The following is a 21,484-nucleotide window of genomic DNA, read 5'->3' as shown; positions in this document are numbered from 1 at the left end:
CTGGGCTCCCTTTCCCCACCACACACTCAGCAAGACCAGTAGCAACTCCTTTGGGAGCCCCAGGAGCAGGGGCCCTTTTTGTTTCTCCACTCGTTAAGGCTCTATGGAAATCCTCTGCTTATATGTGGGCAAGCCACTGGTTTGCCAGGCACCAGATAGGCCTCTGGTTCTAAAATGTTCTCCAGCTTTTTGCTTTGTACTGAACTGCAGCTCTTGGTATCTCCCTCAGTCCAAATGCAGCATTTCCACCTCAAATTTGCCAGGCTATATTGTGATCCACTTCCAGTCACAGTGATATCTTTGGGCACCAGTACCTCACAAACAGACTGATCCCCATATCCTCTAACCACAATCTTTTCATCCCTTAATCCTCACTCCATTCCTTTGGTGGCCCCAAAACTTTTCTAATATGAGTAGGCTAAGCAAAGCTTCAGTCTGAAAGCAAATATAGCCCAGGAGAGGCATGTCCCAAAGTCTAGGAGTACCCTCTCCCAAGACAGGGCAGCCAGAGAATTTCTACTGGCAGAGCCCTGAAGTCTCCTATCCAGCTGTGAGCTTTAGCAGACACCACCATTATCACACATGGGGTCCTTGCTCCTTTAGCCAGCCTGCTGCCTACAGCACACTCTGCTGCCCTGGCTCCATAGGGAGCATAGGGTCCTAGTTTAGAAACATTTAGGTGATTTAAATGAGTATTTTAAGAGTACAGAGCTCTAAACAAGAGGGCCTGTCAATAGTCTCTCAGCTCTTTTCTGGGATATGTTGCTATGATGTTCAGGGTGAGCTTGGCACCCATACAGCAATGTCGAGTGATCTAGAAAGCTGTCCTGCTTGGCTGTGATCTATTCCTTTTCATCAAAACAGTTCACAGAAGAGATATATAAACACTCTCCCAAACAGGGGAACAGAGGCAAAGAGCATTGTCTGATGTCAAACTGGCATCAGAACCAAGACTAGACTAAGCCAGGTCATCCAGACCTTATTCCCATACTCACTTCTCAGTCACCCTCGTCCCACAATAGGTTTTAATACTACAGAGTGGAAATACTTTGTGTTATAAGCACATGGTGAACTGCTGTTCCAATCTGTATTTGTCATGCAGGCCCACCAGTGAATGTCAGCTGCAACATTTTCATCAACAGCTTTGGTTCGATTGCAGAAACGACTATGGTAAGTAAAAATCACAGCACAGCTGCTCAGCTACTGGCTCAGCCTCATTGCACTCCCAGCAAATGCAGCATCACCCTCCTCTTTAGTGTGACCAGAGGAAAATATTGCCTCTGCGTTCCCAAGTTTACCCAAGGTTTCAGTAAATTAATGGTCAACGCACAAGACTCACACTGCATGTAGTTGAAGATCACACAGTCTCTATCTGCATCTCTACAAAAACACTGTACAGGCAAAGTATAAGGGTCAGGAAAGGAAACAGTCTTTTCTGAAGATTTGCCTAAGGCTCCAAGCTCAGAGACAGTTGCAGATACATTCTGTTTAAGTGCATATAAATCCAGAAGTTTGAATCAACACTTTAAGTGAAGGGAAATCAGCTGAACTCAAATTCCGTCTGCACTAGATTTTGGATTCCCAAAGATTAAGAGAATCACTAGATTATTATTTTCTTGGAGACATTTCTGTTAGACAATGATTTTTTAATAAAAAAAAATCATACCCAATATTTGCAAGTTAAGGCTCACTTCAGACAAAATTAGTGAACATGGCTAAAGGCTGTATCTAACTGGCAAGACACTAGGAGCAGAGGATCACCAGAACAGGAGATAATTGCTCCATCTGAAAACTATTAAAGATTGGTTGTGACATAATCAGTGAACAGCAAAGGAAAACTCTGGAGGTACAGTGCCTTACCTCTGTGCTAATTAAAGGTAATCCAGAAATATGGTATTTAATTACTCTTTGGTAATTCTTTTTCTAGAAGGATGTTGAATGAAGAGTGCAAGACTCCAGCTTCAGATGTTTTGTGCATTCAGGCAGGATGTTATAGGCTTTACATATAGAACACACCCCTTGACTTGAACAAGTTACTTGTCATGCACACTACTGTCAGAGGAGATCAATGGCTATATACCTGGGGTTTTAAGTCTCTTCTGACACTATACCATTCTTCTGGAAATGTTTGGGGTTGGGGGCAGTTCGGTCCCAGTAGTAGAAAAAAAAAAAGCTGTTACTCTGTCCGAGCACAAAGAAACACATTTCATAGTTGGATTGCAGAATTTGTCAGAGTTCATAGGCAAGAACTGTATTCATGGATTCATTTGTACATAAAGCAAAAGAGGAAGAACTAGACCCAAAATACACATGTGTTCCTCGTACTATTTTATTGGATACCTCTTTTGGTGTTACAGGCAATAAATACTCTGTTCCTACACAATCTAGCAGGGACAATCCACAGACTGCAAGGGAGAGGGGCAGGCCCACAAGGGATCCCTGTGCAACGTACAGAGCACATTACAATGACATGTTTTTCAATATATCTGTCCTACATTGCAAGATGCATTGGAGCAGTCATACAAGGATGACACAGGATCCCAGTAAGCAGGACGCTCTGTAAAATTAGCATAGACTAGCATGAGAGAGAGAGAGATGCAGTTCACCTCCAAGACATGCTGCAGGGACTTGCTACCCTCTCCAGATGCCACTCATTTCATAGTCTATCTTCCATAGAAAAAATTCCCATGGGAACCCAAGAACACCCTCTGGGCACATTGCTTTGTCTAGAAATACCCAAGCCAGCTCTGACAAGCTAGTCCAGATGTCAGGCTGACACAGCATTGCACACAACCTAATATAACTCTCTTCTTTGGGGACAGCGATTCTGCTTGTAAATGCTGACAAGAACACAAGCAACACAGGTACAGAAACATCTAAAAATGAGAGCCCAACAAGTTAGAGCAGTCTTTGGGATTTGCTAACCTGGGATTTACTCTGCCAGTCTCTCCCCTCTGTTTGAGGATGCAGCAGGTCAAACAGGCAGTGTCAGCTCCCCACCACAGTTTCTGGGAAGGGCAGAAGGTCCTGTCATGAAGGGATTTTGAGAGAGACCTGACTACTTTGAATTCAAACAAGTAACCAAATATCGAGGCAGGGTGGAATATGGGAGGAGAAGCAATTCAACCTTTTACCATAAAGAAAGCAGTAGTCTATCATTGATCCCTGTGACTGATGATGGTAACACTCCCCCAGCTGCTTCACTGGCCAAAAGCAAAAGAACAACATTATGGTTTAAATGTCTGTCATTAGGCACCCTAAGCCTGGACAAGTTCAGGTTCTGAGTACTACATCATCTTATATTTGGTTACTATTGCACTACTACCTGCAGGAGAAGAGTCACAGCTTTTCATGGATACTACATATGCAGTTACAGAGGGCTTTAAAACATCTCCATAGTGGGGCTGTTAGTTCCTACAGAAAATACCACTGCTGCCATTTAAGTTTACACTGCCTAAATCTCACAAGTCAGCATAAATCATTAGGTCACCATGCAGAGGATTAGAGAAATTGGAGACAAATGCTCACTTACAGTTTGAGTCATCATGGAAGGTAGAGGAAGAGGAGAAAATACAGGAATATAAAACAAAACAGGCATTTAATGCAGCTACTTGGGTCTACAAACCTCAGAAGGGAGGATAATGAGTTGGGGCCGACAGAAGGCGAACACTTCCCAGAGTGGGCAGAAAGCTGATATCTGCCCCACAAAGGTTCAAGATGAATAAGGCAAGAAATGGAGACCTGAAAACTGTTGCAAGGATAGAATGAAAAAAAAAAAAAACAAAAAACAAAAAACAAAGACAAAGTCATCCACCAAACTGAATTCCCAAAAACAGAGCTGACTTACAGCAAGTGAAAAACTCCTTTAAGCATCCTGCAGAACTGGAGACCCAACATAAAAGCCTCTAGTGGTGCACATAATTGATTGGACATTTATGTTAGATTGTGGCTCATAACTTATATCCATCAACCTCACTTGCAATCAGCTCTAAGAACTAGGGAACCTGTGATTAGGAACACACCCCTGTGAACCCAACAAGTGCTTCAAGGGGAAAGATACTACTAACTACAACAGCCAGATAAGTCCAGACAGCCTCCTCCTGTCCCAAAGCATCACTACAGTAGTGCATCCAACAGCAAGGGATTCCAGAGGACAAATGCAAGATGCATCCACTCTATCCACTTATTTTTATCAAAACCGCCAAAGAGCACACTACCCCCCCCCCCCCACAGGCTGTTAAATCCCTTTTTGCTCTTCAAAAGCATAAACACCTCCTCCCCCGAGCCATACCAGAGTAGGAAACCCATAGCAAAGCTATGAATTCTTTATTCAAAATGAAACAGAAGTCAAGCACCCAGGAAACAGGGTCTTGGTTTTAAGAGAATAAACCGCACCACCTTTGGCTTTTCTTTGTAGCATGAGACTGGTAGGATTATCTGAGCACGTCATTTAACAAATTTCCTGCTATAACAGCAAACTTGGAATTAAGCAATGCCCTTGATCTCTCTTCCAGTGGAAGCTGCGGTTTTATGGATCTCTCACTGGCTTAGGCAGTTGGGAGCATTTTGTATACAGTGAAGGCACATGGAGAAGGAGGTTTTTTTTTTTTATCACCTAGAGTTGCTAGGAGCTGGACTTGACGCTCAAGATGACACCTCCCAGTCCCATGTTTTAAAAAGGGCCCACATGCAGCAAACAAGAGAGTGTAAGAGAAAGAAAACCACAAAACAGCCAGCAACTGCTCCCCTAGATATAGTGTATATATGCAAATTTATTTCTGCTGATTTCATGCCATAGTTATGCCATCTGAAAAGAGCAAATCAAATGTAACCTTCCAGCCAGCTGCAACACAGCCACAATTGGTCTCCCAGCATCTCCTAAAGACAGGAGAAGCTGGAGGCTGCAACTGTCCAAATGTTAAATACTTGTTCAGAGACATCTGTACATGAGCTTTCCAATGAGATAACAAACCATCCTGCAAAACAGCCTAAGCAATTCACTCCAGCCTCACAAGCCACAGTGCAGCAGACAGCAAATATGACTGATGAAGCATATGGGTCACATTTAATACCAGGCCTGCTCACCCCAAGGTCAGCAAAAGACGTAAGTATCAACGCACAAAGCCTGTAGCAAAGGCTAGGTTTCAAGCTCAGTTGTCTGCAGTCAGTCATTCTTAAAACCAACCATCAGCCCCACAGAGATGATAAGCGTGTAACAAGTCATGCAATGCAAAATGAAACGGTTTTCACAACATCTCACAGTCTCCTGCAGTTTCAACGTTAGACCTGCAGTGTTTTGACCATCTCTATGGTTGGAGTTTGTCTTTGCACTGAATGGAGGAGGGAAAGAGAAAAAAAAAAAAGGCATGAAAGGGGACTACACAACTCAAATACAACAATATAAAAAACCAAGATGAAGAACAAGACCCCACTACTAAATTCCTAAGCTTAATTCAGGATAGCAGCTACAGCCCACTCCCTCAGCAGCTCCATCCTTGGCCAAGAAGAATATGCTTTCCCCTCCTTTTGTAGGAAGGCCCTGAAAAAACTTCCTGCTTTAGGTTCCAGAACAAAAACCCCACATATATTAAGGGCCAGGGTACTGCTCCTACCCCTTACCACATGCCTACCTTTCTCAAGCAACAGACTTCCACCTCAGCAGTACCTCTAACACAACTACTATTCACAGCACCTCTTTCCTTTGACCCAGCTGTGGCTTTCACGCCAGGCTTCAAATTGGCTACTTCCCTACAGGTGTGGCAAGGTAACAAGGTCCCTTATTAACGCTTCTAAGGCATGCTCCCAGTGTGTTTATTTTTTTTGCAGTCAGTTGGTTGTAGCGTTCCTTTGCAGTGTAAGTAACCTTAAAATGTTTGTTCATTCCCTTTCCAGAGAATGAACCCAATGTCAATAAAGCTTCTTGTACTCTGCTGTCTAGGTGGGATAACAGAATCCCCTCCTGAGGGAGTTCAGTCTCTACCTTGTTTTCTTCCATCAGCAAAATGCAAATTTATCAAAGTGGAGTCTCTCACCAAAACTGTTTGGTGCAGAGACTGGTCTCACAAAACCCCTGAGTTGAGGGGCTGAAACCTACTGAGTTTCCTAACAGCCTCCGTCCCTTCTTCACAGCACTACCTCCAGCCTGCCACTGCTTTCATCAGCTCACTCATCATCAGATGCCAAGACTGTGGTATCTTGGGAAGGAACAGTCTGAAATGATCTTCTGTTTCCTTGGCTCCTTGCAAGGCCACTAAGCAGAATTTCATTTCAGCATTATCAAATTGAACTACTTTGATCACTTCAGTTATTTTCTTCCTGCTCTGTGTCATTTCCCCCTTGGGAGTAAAATGTTTTTGTGCCAAATTGCAAAGCTCCTGAATGCCTTCACAACAGAGTTGCTGCTCTCCACTCCCAAGCCAGCCAGAGGAGCAGGCTGCACAAGATAATCAATGCCTGGATGTGATTGGCACACAAATGAGGAACTCAAGTGGTAGGAAGGATATGGAGAAAGAGATTTTTTTTTTTGCTGAGTTTGCAGCTGCAGTAAAACCTTTCTTTTTGCTTGAAAGTTCACATCAGAAATTGGTGTGTTCTGTCCACCATTTAGGAATAACTGTGGACTTCTTGGTGATGCTAATTAAGATCTCATACAACAGCATCCAGGAGAAACACTGTATATCTCCCGGTAGCCAAGGAATGAGTGTTGTTTGGCTCATCACCTCTCAGCTTGACTGCAATGCCTAGGCACGAAGCTTTCAATACACAGGATCCTTTACCTGGTACGGAATACTGTAACCCTTATCTTAGGCTATGTCGTAGCCATAGACATACCCCATTTGCTCTCCATGCCTTTTGCTGGCTCCTCAGGCAGTGTCAGGTCCAGTTTGCAGTCACAGTGCTTGTTTTTACATTTATGCTCAAATAAGCCTGGACACAACGAATCTAAAAGGCTGCTCAGCACCTTCATACTACAGAGCAATGCAGCTGTCTGTCATAAGGGAAAAACGCATCTGGGAGGAAATAACCGTTCTCAGTGACCAGGCCAGGACTGCGGAATAAACCCACTGAGAAGGAAGATCTTCATAAACACACACACACACATAGGTAAAATATTAATGCTATAAAATGGCAAAGCCAGAGAATTGCATTCAGTGCATGTATTACATTTCTTTGTCCTTGCCTTTTTTATATCACAACATAAATGTGCAGCTGTCTATATTCCAAAACAGAAAAATATCCACTGCAAACACTTGTCTCCAAAGGAGGAGTACAAAGAATAGCACACACCAGAGTTACTCACCACACTGCTGAGCATCCCCTGGACAGAGGTAGTGCAGTCTCTCACACCACACATCCACGACATGCCCCTGGACTGTTCCCACGTAGAACATGAGTACAGGATGCTTGGTCTCTGGAGATGAGTTAGGAGAGGCCTTCTCACAGCCATCTACTGTGGGAAGTTAATTTTCATTTGGCCCACAAGCATGTAATTAAGATCTTTCATCACGGTGACGAAGACTATGGCAGTCATTCTGTCTGTGGCCTCTTACGCTTGCTGTGGTGGCAATGTAAACCACACTACACCTCTCTTCTCACCCTTTCCTTTCTTTTTGGCAAGTTTTGGAGCTGAAGCAGTGAATTTACTCCAGCAACAAAGCTTACCCGTAGCAACACAGGCTGTTGTAGAGAGATTGGCTCCATTTCTCCCCCCTTCCAACACTCCATCAGGCTGAGAACACTTCTGGGCAGCTACCACTGAAGTTTCTTCCAAACATGAGTTTAATTTGTGTTGTACATGACATAAGCCCCCAACTGGAGCTGACCTGCTAGCATCCAGCTTATTTGTAGCTGAATAAGCAAAACAACCTTTTGCTTTCTACCTATTAGGTCAGTGACATTGATTTCCCCTGACTGCAATGGCTGCAGATCTTTACACACAGAAAAGGGAGAACTGAAAGTATACAAGTTGTTCAGGGAGCTGCTGCATGCCATGGGAAGTGGAGATTCAGGGTTGCTTTTCTTTTCCAAGTTTGCGTGATTGGCTAGTCCTGCGCTAAGACTCTGCTTCCTAGCTGTCCACAGCTATTCACATTTTCTCAAGACAAATTATCCAGGATGGACAGAAATGAATAATTAAGTCAGAGGGATGCACTAGGACGTATGAAAGTGACATCTGGAATATCAGCAGAAGGAAAGACTGTTGCAACTCTTTTTCATGTTCAGAGCTCTGCTCCTTTTAGCATCAAGTCCTTGGTCCATTTGCTGTTGTCACTATCATTAATGTCATTAGCAGCTTCTGTGCTTCGAGGATGCAGATGGCACTAAGTGGCTTGAAACAGATTCTAGACCATGGGCTTGGCTATGAACTGCCCCGTCCAAAAACACAAAGCGCCCAAGACACAATCCTCTCCCAACCCTCCAGTGTGACTGGACTCGACACGAGTCATGTCCTCCTGGACAAGAGGCTGTAGGTTCACAGTCAAGCGAGCACTTGAGGCAGAAACATCAGAAAAACTCTCCTCCACGTGCACCCTTCAACTCCAGAGCTTTGTGTTCTCAGGTGGAAAGAACAGACCTGATGGCAGAGTCAGAGAGATAGTGAGAGAAAGAAAGGTCCTAGTGCCCGCAGCAGGTATTAGATACTTGTAAGCATGTCAGACACCCTCCATTAACTGTCTCTTAATAAAAGTCTTCAAAGTACATTAGTATTAGAAAGGCACAAAGAAACCCTTAATCATGATAGCAACTATTAGTTTGGGCCAGGGCAGTGAAATTGGTTTATTATATGCTGCTCTTCAGACACAGTCTGCCTCTCAACTTAGAAAATGTCAATTAATTTATGGACATGGAGCTTTTATCCTTCTCCTGATAGCTGGCACGTCCTCTCCCCATTTCAATTTGTTGGCTCACTTTCTTATGTGAAATTCAGGGAAAAGGGGCACGCAAATCACCCTGGGAAGCTATTGGTCAGACAGGGAGAACAGAAACTGCCTTTAATTGTCCAGGAGAGTGTCTGAGCTCGACCTCAGCAGCCAGCAGCCTAGGGAACTCAGGGGAGCTGTAAGACACACAGTTACAAGGCAGATATCATTTTGCATAGTGCTGGGGGACTAGCTTCAATTAAAGAGACAGCCATCCTATAAAATCTGTAGCATTTATGGCATTTTGACGTTAGAGAGGGGAACCCAGAACACTCACTTAGGATTAGGAGAGCAGACTTCATGCTCATCCCTCCCATGTTCACACACTCTCACCAAGGGCAGTTGCTCCCGTCAGTTCATCTAAGTTACCCTTATATTAGTGAACACACAGGGAATATCCCTTCCATGGACTGCTTGTCTCCCTGTGCCTTTTCTTTTCACAAGCTTGGAGGAACCATACATAGTCACAATATGGGATGGTTCAACACTGAAAGGATGTCAGGCTTTGATGTCCTTTCCCCCTTAATCCTCTGCAAGAGTCATCTTGCTGACACCAGCCCTTACAACCCCTGCAACTGAACATCGCTTCTCCAGCCCCGGGGTTCAGACTAGAGGTCTTGACACTTCACACACAGCTGATGATTGCTGTGATGGAGGGATGCAAGGATAGGCAGCTGCTCATGCTGTGAGATAGCTGTAAACTACAGAGCTAAAAATAATGACAGCTCTTGCTCCTTGAGAAATAATGCCAAGAAGGCTTGCCATAGTTTGGGAATATGCGTCTAGACACAGTTTGTTTTTGAGAATGATGTTAGCACATGTTCCCCAGTTCTCAGGACTTTCAGCCTGCTCTGAGCACTAACTGCATTCCTCTGCTCCCTGCTTACACTGTGCAGGATTACAGGGTGAACATCTTCCTGCGACAGCAGTGGAATGACCCGCGGCTGGCATACAATGAATACCCTGATGACTCTCTGGACCTGGACCCCTCTATGCTGGACTCCATCTGGAAGCCTGATTTGTTCTTCGCTAATGAGAAAGGTGCCCATTTCCATGAGATTACCACAGACAACAAGCTTCTGAGGATCTCCAGAAATGGCAATGTCCTCTACAGCATCAGGTGAGGTGACTCAATGGGGAGAGCTCCACCAGGGTGGGGGAGGGCAGAGCTAAACTCCCACTGTTCAAGCCTAAAATGAGAAAGTGGAGAATTTGAGCATGCCACTGGATAAAATAAATTGAGGGGTTTTTAAGTGGGAGAGCATCCAAGTAACAGTGTCATAGCAGCATAGTGGGAAGGGACCTCTGGATGCCTCCCACGCAACCACCTCCTGACAATTGACAACAATAGCTCAGGTTAGCTGTGGCTTTGTCTGGCCAAATTGAAATGTTCCATGGATGGAGGTCCCACAACCTCTGTGGGCAGCCTGTGCCAGTGTTTCATCCTCCTTTTGGGGCAGACTCCTTCACACAAAAATCACTGAAAAGCGAAACACACCCTTATTTCCCTGAACAATATCGTTTCAAAATTTTTTTGGAGTTAAATACAGCTACGCAAGCTAAAAGAAAGAAAAAGGTCATTAACCAGCTCCCTCATCTGGACCTTTATATCCAGCATTAACCTGTGCTTAAGAGCAGTATACAGTTCACTGTTTGCATGTCTAAGCACACCCTTGTGGGAGCAGAGTAATGTGCTGTAAGTGAAGATGTGTTTCTCCAGCCACCTCAAGAAGAAGAGGCTGGCAAAAGTGTGGAATCCTTTTGAGAAAGTGCCACCAGCTACCTGAGCTTCAAGTCCTAATTTTGCATTAGTAGCTTCCCTTTAAAAGAAAGCATGCAAAACACCATTATTTTTCTTCATGGTTAAATAAGAAAATGCCCATCCAAAAGTACTGGGCAGCCTGGCAGTGCTCTATCACACACCAATGAAGAGCTTGAGACGGTCAAATTTTCCTGTGCCTCATTCCTCCTTCCAGAAGTCAGAATCTTGGAGAAGGATGGTGCTTTCAAAAGGCGTGGAGACTGCACACCATGAGCTGGGCTGCCTTTGGGACAGCAGAGACCACTGCATAGCTGGGGGTACTTCCACACGCCCAGGCAGCTCTGTCCTCAAGACCTGCTAAGACACAACTATGCCTGGGAAATTTATTTTCAGAAACAGTTTTATTTGCAGAAGGGAGGAAAAAAAAAAGAGTGAAAAAGGGAGGATGGGAAATGCCTCTTTATATCAGTAGTTGAATCCATGTTGGAGCAGAAGGATGTGGGTCCTTCAGCCAGATGATTGCCACTTGCTGCTGCTTCTACAACATGCAGAAAAGTAATACCCAGGAAGTTGTTAGCCAAAGCACATTGAGATCAAGGGTTGGTCTGGGAAGGAATCTAGCTCATGTCTACCTTTCTCAGTCTGAGGACTTCTGCTCCTCACTAGTAGATTCCTTAAGATTCCTAATGTAAAATTGCTGGAGATATTATACTAACAGAAGCCTAAAACCAGCTGTACTACATGAAAACTGGTAGAAGCCCATGAATAACTGTTTTGAAAGCTGCGGCATTTCCTGACAAAAAAATAGGGAAACTACTAAGTAGAGCTCCATGGCTTTGTCTCAGCATGACTCTTTCTATTTATCCCTTTATCACTAGATCCAAGAATCCATCAGTGAAGCTGAACTAATTGCACTGAATTTCCCACAGAAAATCAATCCAATCCCCCACCTTCACTTCACTTCCAACCCCATCCACTCTTTATTTTAAACCCATCAAATTAAGATCAAACTTCATGAGCTTAAAGAGGCAAAGTTTAACTCTATCTTGAAGACTTTTTCACCTCATGTATAATGTAAATTTGCCTAAGGTACGCACACCCCATCTCACACTGCAGCTCCCAGTGGCAGCCATGGGGAAGAAAAAGCAGCATGGAGCTGTAAAATGGAAAATAAACAGCTTAATTCTGCAACGTAGACAGCCTCCATCAAACATCAAGGTGGTTCCAGTTGAAAGACCAGATCCCTAATGGCCAAAACAGTAAGAGAATTGCCATGCATGTTGGCTGAATGTGGAAACCTCACATTTCTTAATTTCTAAAAAACAAGCAGGTAGTAAAACCACCACCAGCAACTTGGCAGTGAGTGTGGCACCGAGTCCTGTTCCAGGTGGGTTTGCAGGAACACACAGGGGGAATAATGGGCCACCCCAGCCCTGGGGTTGCTCTGCAAAACAGAGCAATGACTCAGCAGGGGACATGGAGCAATGTGGCTGAGCTGATCACTGTTTTCAAGGTAAAAACTTGAAAACACTTCAGTTCTTGTTTTAAAAAAAGAACTTTCCTATCTCAATCATCTCCAAATTAAAATATAGGTTTCTTTTTAAGTACATTTTCCTGTGAAAACCAAAAAGAAAGAGGACATTCATGATGGAAGAGCACAATGTGAATAGTTTCCAAAAGGAGAAATAGTCTTTCCTTTTAAAACAAAAGTTTCCATTTAAAGTGCTCTGCCATTTTCTAACTGGCTCTTTGCTACTACTATTTGCAATAGTCAAACTCTAGTCAAGGCACTTACAAGAAGGTAAACTTTGTCCCATGGACCCAAAACTCAAGCATGCTCAGCACTGAGAACTCAGTTCACCCAAAATCACCCTTGAGGATTTCACTCTCTGATCCCTTCTCAGCACACACTTGTCCAGCATGTGCTCAGCATCTCATGACCTAGTCAAAGCCACAGTCACCCCTGTTTCACATCTGGCAAATATTTACAGTAAATTCTTCTCAAGGGGCTTGTCTGAAGATCTAATTGAAGGCTTATCTCTCTGATTGATCAGAGATGGAGTCCTCTGCCAGAGGTGCAATGAGAAATACAAAGTGGGCAAAGGCTAGTGGTGAGTCTCTTCTACTAAGGTGTTTGTTTAAATACAGAAAATGCAGTTGCTTTCATAAAAAGGAAACTTGAACAGGTTGTTTCTTTCTACTGTCACATCTTCTGTCCCAACATGCCTCTAAACTCAAGCAGAGAATTTATTCCAACATAAGGATTTAAGTTAAACTATCTTTCCCTCCTACTAAGTTTCTTGTAGGTCTGATGATGGAAAAATTCAATTCCTGTCCCCCGGGAAATTCTGCTATTTCTACATCAAGGCAAAAAGCTGAAAAATCTAAACACTTCAGGGAACAACATTTTCAGCATTATCAAACCAAATAACACAAGTCTAGCTCTCTGAATCAAATAATATAACATCAGCTTGTTGAACCAAACAAACATTTTGAGTATAGATGATGGTATAGGGCAGCACAGCAATATACCACAGAAAATGCAGCCTGCACCTAGCAGAAAATAGAGCTTGAGAGACAAAAGTAGAGGTCTCAAGAGGCACAGCAGGAATTCAGGAAGATACAGATATTCCTATTGACTTACCATAGGGCATTTTCCCTGCAGAAGATCCCACCAAAGTCTCTCTTTTCCCCCACAGCAACGTGTGATCTTGACCAAACTTCATTTTTTTTTCTGACACAGAAATGTTCTGTTCAAAGATTTCCAAACAGTCCCAGTCTCTAGAAATGTATCTGGGGGGTCCAGGGGATGAGTTTGGGCTTGCTGCTAATCCAGACTGTTGCGAACCTGAGGCAAGAAATGGAGACAGAAGCAGCAAAACTGTTTGGTGTGGGAACTCTTTGTTCTGCACAGTCCAAAACAACATTGCAATGAAACACCATCTGCAGCAGGCAACTCTGCCAGGAATTATATCAGAGACCCAAATGCTTGGCATTTCTGATACTTTCCAACACCACATGTGAAAACACAGGCAGGGAAGAGGTGAATGATCAGTCATTGCCCCAGCACATCAGTGTGTCTTGGGCAAGGTACCAGCCTGTTTGCAACATTGGGTGTCCAAGAGGGTTCACCCCCTCATCAGTACCACAAACTGCTTGGCATTCCCCTCTGCTGTCTTCTCTTCTCAGGATTACGCTGACTCTGGCCTGCCCCATGGACCTCAAGAACTTCCCCATGGACGTACAGACGTGCATCATGCAGTTAGAAAGCTGTGAGTCCTGTGCATGTCGCTGTTTTGGAGAGGAGACAATGTGCTTTCCCTCTCCCTCTCCCCTGCCATCTCCCTCCCCAGCTGCAGCCCATTCCCAGTTCAGCCTTCACTGGAGGCTTGCTCAAGAACCACTTGCTCAGGATTTTCCATTCATTCAGCATGTTACATTTCCTAGAGAAGGCAAACCTTAAAAGATCCCATGAGAGGAGCCCTGGCTTGCTTGTATTTACATTGGCCTTTCACTTTGGAGGAGAAAGGGAAAGTGCTTTCAGCTGCAAATGGGATTTTTTCTCTCTGGATGAACCCTTGTACATGTTGCTTGTCCCAAAGGAGGGAAAGACGATGAACAACTTCATTCAGAGAAAGAGGTCAAGTTTGAAAAAATAGCAAACAGCTCAACAAGCCAAATTCAAGAAAAAATGTGATTTATTGCAGACAAGTCATTGCACAGCATCATAGCTCCAGTGCAGGTCATTACCCCAGCTTTTACCATATGCATAAGCAGTTCTGCCTCAACTCAAATCCCATTCATTACAGCATTGCCAAGGAAGGCCAGGATAAATCCCTGCCTCCAAGCATAGCTCTCTTCTACAAATCTGTCCCTTTCCAGATCAGTATTTAATATGTTTCACATGGTATTTGTCCCCTCCTCTCAACAGTTGGCTACACAATGAATGATCTCATATTTGAGTGGCAAGAAAAAGGAGCCGTGCAAGTTGCTGACGGGCTGACTTTGCCACAGTTTATCCTCAAAGAAGAAAAAGACTTGAGATACTGCACAAAGCACTACAACACAGGTCAGTGCTGTTTATCCTTAGCTGTCGGGTTCATTAGAGAAGAATTCAGGACTGTGCATTTGTCAGAGTCTCTTGCTATGTCTGATGGTGCTGTGGTGATACGAGCCTTGTCCTACACAGCCAGGGACAACACACATGTTCAAATACGCATAGATATATAGCCAATAAAAAGCTAATAGACGCAAGTATGTGGAACCCTCTTGTCCCCACCAACATCTGCATCTGTTCAACGGTGCTTGGTCTGTAGCTTCTCTCCCAATATCTTCTTTTAGCTTTGATGCAACAGAGCAGGTGAAATTTAAGTGACAAAGGACATACTGCCAAGAGCTTTCTTTGCTATGTTGATGTTGTACATTCATATTTCAGAACTGGGCAACAGCTGTTCATTTCCTCCTCTTAAAAGACTCTGGTTCTAGGCAATGCAAGGAAAGTCCCCAGACAATAGCTGAAAACAGGAGGCTCACCCGTGCCTTATCAGTAAATCTTCCATGTATCTCCCATCGTTCTCAGGCAAGTTCACCTGTATAGAAGCTCGTTTCCACCTGGAGAGGCAGATGGGCTATTACTTGATCCAGATGTACATCCCCAGCCTCCTTATTGTCATTCTGTCCTGGATCTCCTTCTGGATCAATATGGATGCTGCACCTGCTCGTGTTGGCCTGGGGATCACCACAGTGCTCACTATGACCACGCAGAGCTCTGGTTCCCGAGCATCACTGCCCAAGGTAGGAAACACACTTGTCTTCGCAGAGGGGCAAAATGTGCACTTTCTGGGGAAAGCACATAAGTAAGTCACCACACAGATCCTCTTGCTCAAAACAAGAGACATTCTGCTGCCATTGCACTATTCCAGTTTAAGGGCAAGCAGAACAAATTCCAGTCCCCTCCTGCAAAAATTTTAGCAGAGTTGCTATGGCTAGCTGCAAAACTTCCGCTAAGATTCAGCACTCACCCCAAGATCTACCACAGCTCCCAGTAGCCAGGAGCTCTGTACCTTACAAACCCGTGCAACAACCACACATGGATATGCACTCTACATTCTAGCTTTTTACTCACTTGACCATCATACTAGCACTTGACCTTCATAATAGTTCTGAATTTCCCTGTTATGAAGGGCTTCTAGTGTGATCAGACTGGATTACTATTTTCCTTGCATATAAACCATCACAATCAAGATCTGGATACATTAAAAACTGTGGAATTACTGCTACTTAAGAGCCCAGAAGCACTTTCAGTGGCCTGATAATAGATTCATGTTAAATGAGCTAGATTTTGGTATCCAAGAGTAGATGTCAACCATATAATGGCTTGATCAACTCCTTCCAAAGACCTTGGGAGTAACATGTAAAATGGCAGCAAAAAGGCATTTGGGTGAAGAAGCCACCTCATCTCAGTCTCCCTCTGATTCCTAGGTGTCCTATGTGAAGGCCATAGACATCTGGATGGCCGTGTGCTTGCTGTTTGTATTCTCCGCACTTCTAGAGTATGCTGCCGTCAACTTCGTGTCCCGGCAGCACAAAGAGCTGCTCAGGTTCAGAAGGAAGAGGAGGCACCATAAGGTAATACATAAAGCATGAAGGACATGGCTGGCATCTGTCCCAGCAGAACATCACAACATGGTCAGCTGAACCGAGCCACTAGCTCCCAGGGAAGTCCTTAGTATACGCTCAGATGTTAAGGAGGGTCACACATCAAAAAGTAGGGCTACTTCAATGAATTGTGTCTCTTCTAACAATCTGCTGACCCCAGGAGTCTAGCAAGCTGGTTTTTGTTAGCTAGCCAAGTGGTCTAAGCCAAAAGGGTTTTTCTCAACAGAACAGTTTCCACACAGCAATGTTCTGGTCTGAGTTCTCTTCAGAAGACAGTGAGGGCTGGGGGAAGGCAGGCAGGGATGTGTGAGGGATGTCTATCAGAGAACAGCATCCCCCAACAAGACCGCCTACATTAGCCCGGAGGTAAGTGACACCTCTTTTGTCCCTGTCATCTCTGTGTTCAAAAGCATCTGCTTCTCAGACTGACTGCAAATTCCTCTCATAAGGAAAGAGCATTATTCTCAGCCTTAGCTCGCTCCATGCTTACTTGCCATGACTGACGCCAACCCGAGCATGCATGCATCACATAGACATACATCTCCTGCAGCCTGAACTCTACTAGATTTTAGGCTGAGGTACCACAGCAAAGATTTCACCTCACAGGATGCACTAGAAATAAACATAAAGGTGACTGTGATCACAAGACCAAAGGCACTTAAGAATTGTCCTTAATTAACTAGTAGAATCAAGTAGGTGGTATCAAATTTTCAGCACCAGGCCTGAGAGGCTGCCCTCAAGCTAGCATTAAAAAACCAGTAAATTGCTAAGAAAAAAAAAACAGAAAATTTTGCTGATAGGAATCTCAAGAGACCCCCTAGGTGACCACCAAGGTCTGCCTAAAATATTCCTCATAGGTATTTGTCTACCCTCTATTTTAAAGAGCCCTCCGTGATCCATCCCATCCAGAGACCCCCCATTCCATTGCTTCACTCTCCCAGCCATTAAAATTCTTTCCCAGGGTCTAACCTGTCCTACAGCAGTTCACAGTGTATGCTTGGAGAACTGCCACCATTCCAGGAGGCAGTGGGGGCTAAGGAGCAGGAATCCCTGTCTCTTTGTAGATTTGCCTCTCTGCTTCAGTTGTCCTATCTGCAAAACAGGAGATAATTGTTCACTTGTCCCCAGCCCAGTCAGAACCACGGATGAAAAGTGTTGGACAAATGCAAGGGAAAAGAAGTAACAGATGAGACCATCAGCACCCATTGATTTTGTCTGGCCAGAGCAAGACCCTGCCATCTCAAAATAAACTGAGGCAGTTTTGGTTCAGAAGATGCAGTCTGCTTAATAGAGCCAAAGCTAAAACCACCCAACATGGATGCCTCATAGTGCTTTTATCTCTTCGTCTAGATTCAGACATCCTGTCTCTGCATCCATGCTGTTGTATGCAGATAGCTCTGTTGATAAAACAATAAGGAGAAAAAAGCCACTAATATACAGATGAGTTTAAAAGATATTTGCCAGAGATGTTCCATTGACCACAAGGCTGCTATTACAATCCCTGCCCAATCTCACAGCAATTTAATTGGAACAAAGTATAAAAAAAAAACACTTGCAAAAGCAAAATGAACAAGGTTTGCAGGCTCATCAGGAAACTAGGAGCTGACTGCAAACATGCAAGTGGGTTAGTGAACTTGCCAAAGAACCTAATTGCTCTGTCCCGATGTCCTGACTTGTCTAGGTAGCTCTGCCTGGTTTAGGTATGACATGCCAGGCTAAAAACAAGCAAGATGTTGCAGTGGTCCATGCTGGTGGAGGCAGCTGGGGAAGGGGACCAGCCCATGCCCACATTTGTTAGGTCTGCCCAAATCAAAACCTACTAGCCATTCTTCACAGCTCAATGCTCTGGACAATATGTCACGGTCTGGCATTAATACAAGTGAATCAGACAAATCTGTTTCTTACTTTCCTCAGAGTTAGATGCAAGGTGCTAGCTTATTCTGATCATTAAGAGTCTTTCTTCCTCTCTAAAAAATAAAAATCAAATCAATAAATATCTGTTGCCCGGTTTCAATTGGCCCTTTCCATTTCTGAGCAACCTCTTACCTCCTTCCCTCTGGAAGAAGGGGGAGGACTAGACTAGAAAGATCAGCTAGACAGCTCTCTCTGAACCCATTACTCTGTATTTACTGAGGCAGACAGGTCCTGGCATGGGGACATGTAGGGACCATGACGGCTAGGGAGAGTTACTGTCCCTTCGAGGTCTGGACTACTCTGGTTAATATGACACCAGACCCACATGGACTGTATTTGGAGACTCAGCCCAAGGAGGCCAGCCCAGTGTGGCTGGTGATGCCTTTGCCCTTCTCCTTTGATATAGCACCCTGAAAAAGGCACCATTAGCTTCTCTGTCCTGGGTACAGCACTCACACAAAATAGATCAGCCACAGAAAACAGCCAGTGCCCCCTTGGCAATGAGGAGAGAAAAGAAATTCAGTAAATTAGGGAATTAAGTGATTTAGGCTAAACCAGACATGTCAGTGCATATGTGTTTGTGCAACCAGAGAAGAGCAGAGGCAGATTTACCTGAACCCCCATAATAGAGACTTGGTGAGAAAGTCTATAAGCTCTGAGCATCTCAGAAAGCCAGGCCTTTGCAGTCCATGCACATGTTATTAGCTGTACAAAGGAGTCCAGTTAAGGAAAGAGGGACAAGTTAGGGATGAGAGTGAACCTTTGCAAAACTCTCCCTGATGCACCAGAGCTGAGGGATGCCCGTGCCACCTGCCCGCAGGTGCTGGCAGGAGCTGGCAGCGCAGCAGGAGGGTCAGAAGTGGCCCCTGCTGCCTGTACCTCTCCAGGTCCCCATCCACCCTCATTGCCAGAGCCTCATCCATTGCCAGTGCAGGTTCTGGCTGCCCGAAAAGTAGAACTCCTGCATCGCCCATCATCAGAAAATCAGCCTTTTAAGCGAAAAATTCTCTCCAAGAGAGCCAGGAGAAGAGTTTCTGTGAACCTTGACTCCTAGCTCACAAAGTGTCTCTTACTAGATATTCAGCACCTGGACCCACCCAGCCCTGAGAGCAGCTGGGTCCTAATTTTTGGTGACTCAGTTTCCCTGACCAGAGCACTGCCTCCTCGCAGAGGCATTGTTAGGAGGCAAAGATATTTAAGGATCGTCAAGTCTCAGATGCCAGGGAACAGAGATAAACCAAGGGGATGCAACCAGAGCAGGGAAGAATTATCCAAAGGCCTGCAAATTTGTCTCAGCCAGGACTCTGAAACCAATAAGCCTGCTGGTAGGTCACACAACTCACCAGCTTGCCACCCTCTCAAAAAAACCCCAAAACAATGATTTTATTATTGATTTTATTTGGGCTGTTTTGCTTTGCTCAGATACGCCAGTGTGCTCTTCCTTCTGCTCCTCCACCCCAGACCCCCGGCACAGTGCCTCCATCCCATGCAGCTACCTGCTCGATACAGGGGCCATCCAGAAAAGGCACTCTGCAAAGAAGAGAGGAAGGGGCAGCAGGGCACATCGGGCAGGCGGGCTATGAGGGAGGGGGCCGGTAGGTCAGTGTTGGGGGACACAGCATGGATCAGCCTCCATGACAGATAATTAGTGCCATCAGTCTAACAATTAGCCTTGGTGACCTGTAGTCAAGAGACTTGGGTTTCTGACCCTGCCTCTGCAACTTGCTGGTTGTATTACTTTGGCCAAACTTGGGTTTTCCTGTGATTGCATCCCTGTGCTCACTAAAATAGGGCTAAATTGTTCCGAGAAGCCTGCAAGGCCTCCACCAAGAAACAGCAACAGCATTTGCCTTTAGACTAGAACATAAATTATTTTTCTTGCTCAGTAATTGGCATTAGCACAAGCAGCCATGTCTTACCGTTGGCCCGTAGAAGGGCACTTCTGTTCCTCACCTAGAAGATGGCTTGTGGGGAGGGGCTGTGGGGCTTGGGGGGTCCTGTGGGCAGACGAGCTGAGGGCTGGTTGCACTCTGCCTGCAGAGGTCTTTTCCTGGACAGGTCTCGGCGCCTGCGCATCCATGTAACTCTGTAGGAAGTCTCGCAATGCAGCTTCGACTACCTGAGTTACATGGAGCCCACTCCTTCTGGGCAAGCTGATACAGCACAGGCAAAGCAAAGAAGGTGCTGATAGGAGTCGGGGGGGAGGGAGAGGCAGAAGCAAAACAGGGGATGCAACTGGAAAAATGAATGCAGTACCACAAACCATTCAAGTATATCAAAGACACCAGTGGGGTGGAAGTCAGTCCTGTTCTCCATGGTGTGCCTGGATCCCCTGATTTGCATCTGTGCATCACACAGCTGGCACCCCTCTATAAGGCTGATCTCCCAAGAGCAGAGGGTTTGTCCAAGGGCGCTGTGGTCGGGGCACGACGGAGGTGTCTTTCCCTTGCAGAGCAGAAAGCTGTCAGTGGAGAGCCTTATAGCGAGGGTGCACTGACTATATCTCATTTTAAGTAGAGTCCCATGCTGAATCTGTTTCAGGAGGACGAAGCTGGTGAAGGCAGGTTCAACTTCACTGCCTATGGGATGGGACCAGCTTGCCTACAAGCCAAGGATGGCATCTCCGTCAAGGGCGCCAACAACAACAACACAGCCAACCCGGTCCCCCCGCCATCCCGCTCCCCCGAGGAGATGCGAAAGCTCTTCATTCAGCGAGCCAAGAAGATCGACAAGATCTCACGCATCGGCTTCCCTATGGCGTTCCTCATCTTCAACATTTTCTACTGGATCATCTACAAGATCGTCCGCAGAGAGGATGTGCACAACCAGTGAGGGAAGGGGAGCAGCTGGGAGGGAGTGAGCAATCCTTTATATATGTGCAATAGCAATGCAGCAATGCATGAATTTAAGAATGTGGCAATATCTACTAAAAAAAAAGGGGAGGGGGGCTGGGAGGGACTTTTAATCATGTGAACTGAGGATAACTGGCACAGGGAGGAGAAAAAAAGCTCTTGATCTGGGGAGTGCAGGGTGGGGTTAGTTTTACGGCATAGGAAGGTTTGGATTGCTCCAGCTGCAATCCAAGCGGTGTAATATATTAATATATATTCATGCTTAATTATAATGCAAAAAGAAAACAATCAAAAGAAGGATAAACAAAAAAATCCTTTTTTTAGCCTATTAACAGCTTAGATTCTTAAGTCACTGGAATGATTCATAATTCCATGTG

At 45.0% G+C, this 21,484-nt stretch overlaps 1 protein-coding gene across 2 annotated transcripts in view; it reads left to right on the top strand.

The window, feature by feature from the left end:
• GLRA1 (glycine receptor alpha 1) overlaps nt 1-21,087 on the top strand; it is a 39,867-nt gene extending 18,780 nt beyond the window's left edge. The window contains exons 3-9 of one of the 2 annotated variants that reach the window (XM_072872537.1): nt 1,103-1,170; nt 9,818-10,041; nt 13,873-13,955; nt 14,615-14,752; nt 15,263-15,477; nt 16,165-16,311; nt 20,773-21,087. In XM_072872537.1, coding sequence (XP_072728638.1) covers nt 1,103-1,170; nt 9,818-10,041; nt 13,873-13,955; nt 14,615-14,752; nt 15,263-15,477; nt 16,165-16,311; nt 20,773-21,087 — 1,190 coding nt within the window. The remainder of the gene's footprint in view (nt 1-1,102; nt 1,171-9,817; nt 10,042-13,872; nt 13,956-14,614; nt 14,753-15,262; nt 15,478-16,164; nt 16,312-20,772) is intronic. The other variant, XM_072872538.1, reaches the window with a different exon arrangement.
• The last annotated feature ends 397 nt before the right edge of the window (nt 21,088-21,484 follow it).

The sequence above is a fragment of the Ciconia boyciana genome, chromosome 9, assembly GCF_034638445.1.
Source record: "Ciconia boyciana chromosome 9, ASM3463844v1, whole genome shotgun sequence".
NCBI classification, from domain to species: Eukaryota; Metazoa; Chordata; class Aves; order Ciconiiformes; family Ciconiidae; genus Ciconia; species Ciconia boyciana.
The sequence above is the reverse complement of the archived record's forward strand: the minus strand, read 5'-3'. Positions and strand labels throughout refer to the sequence as shown.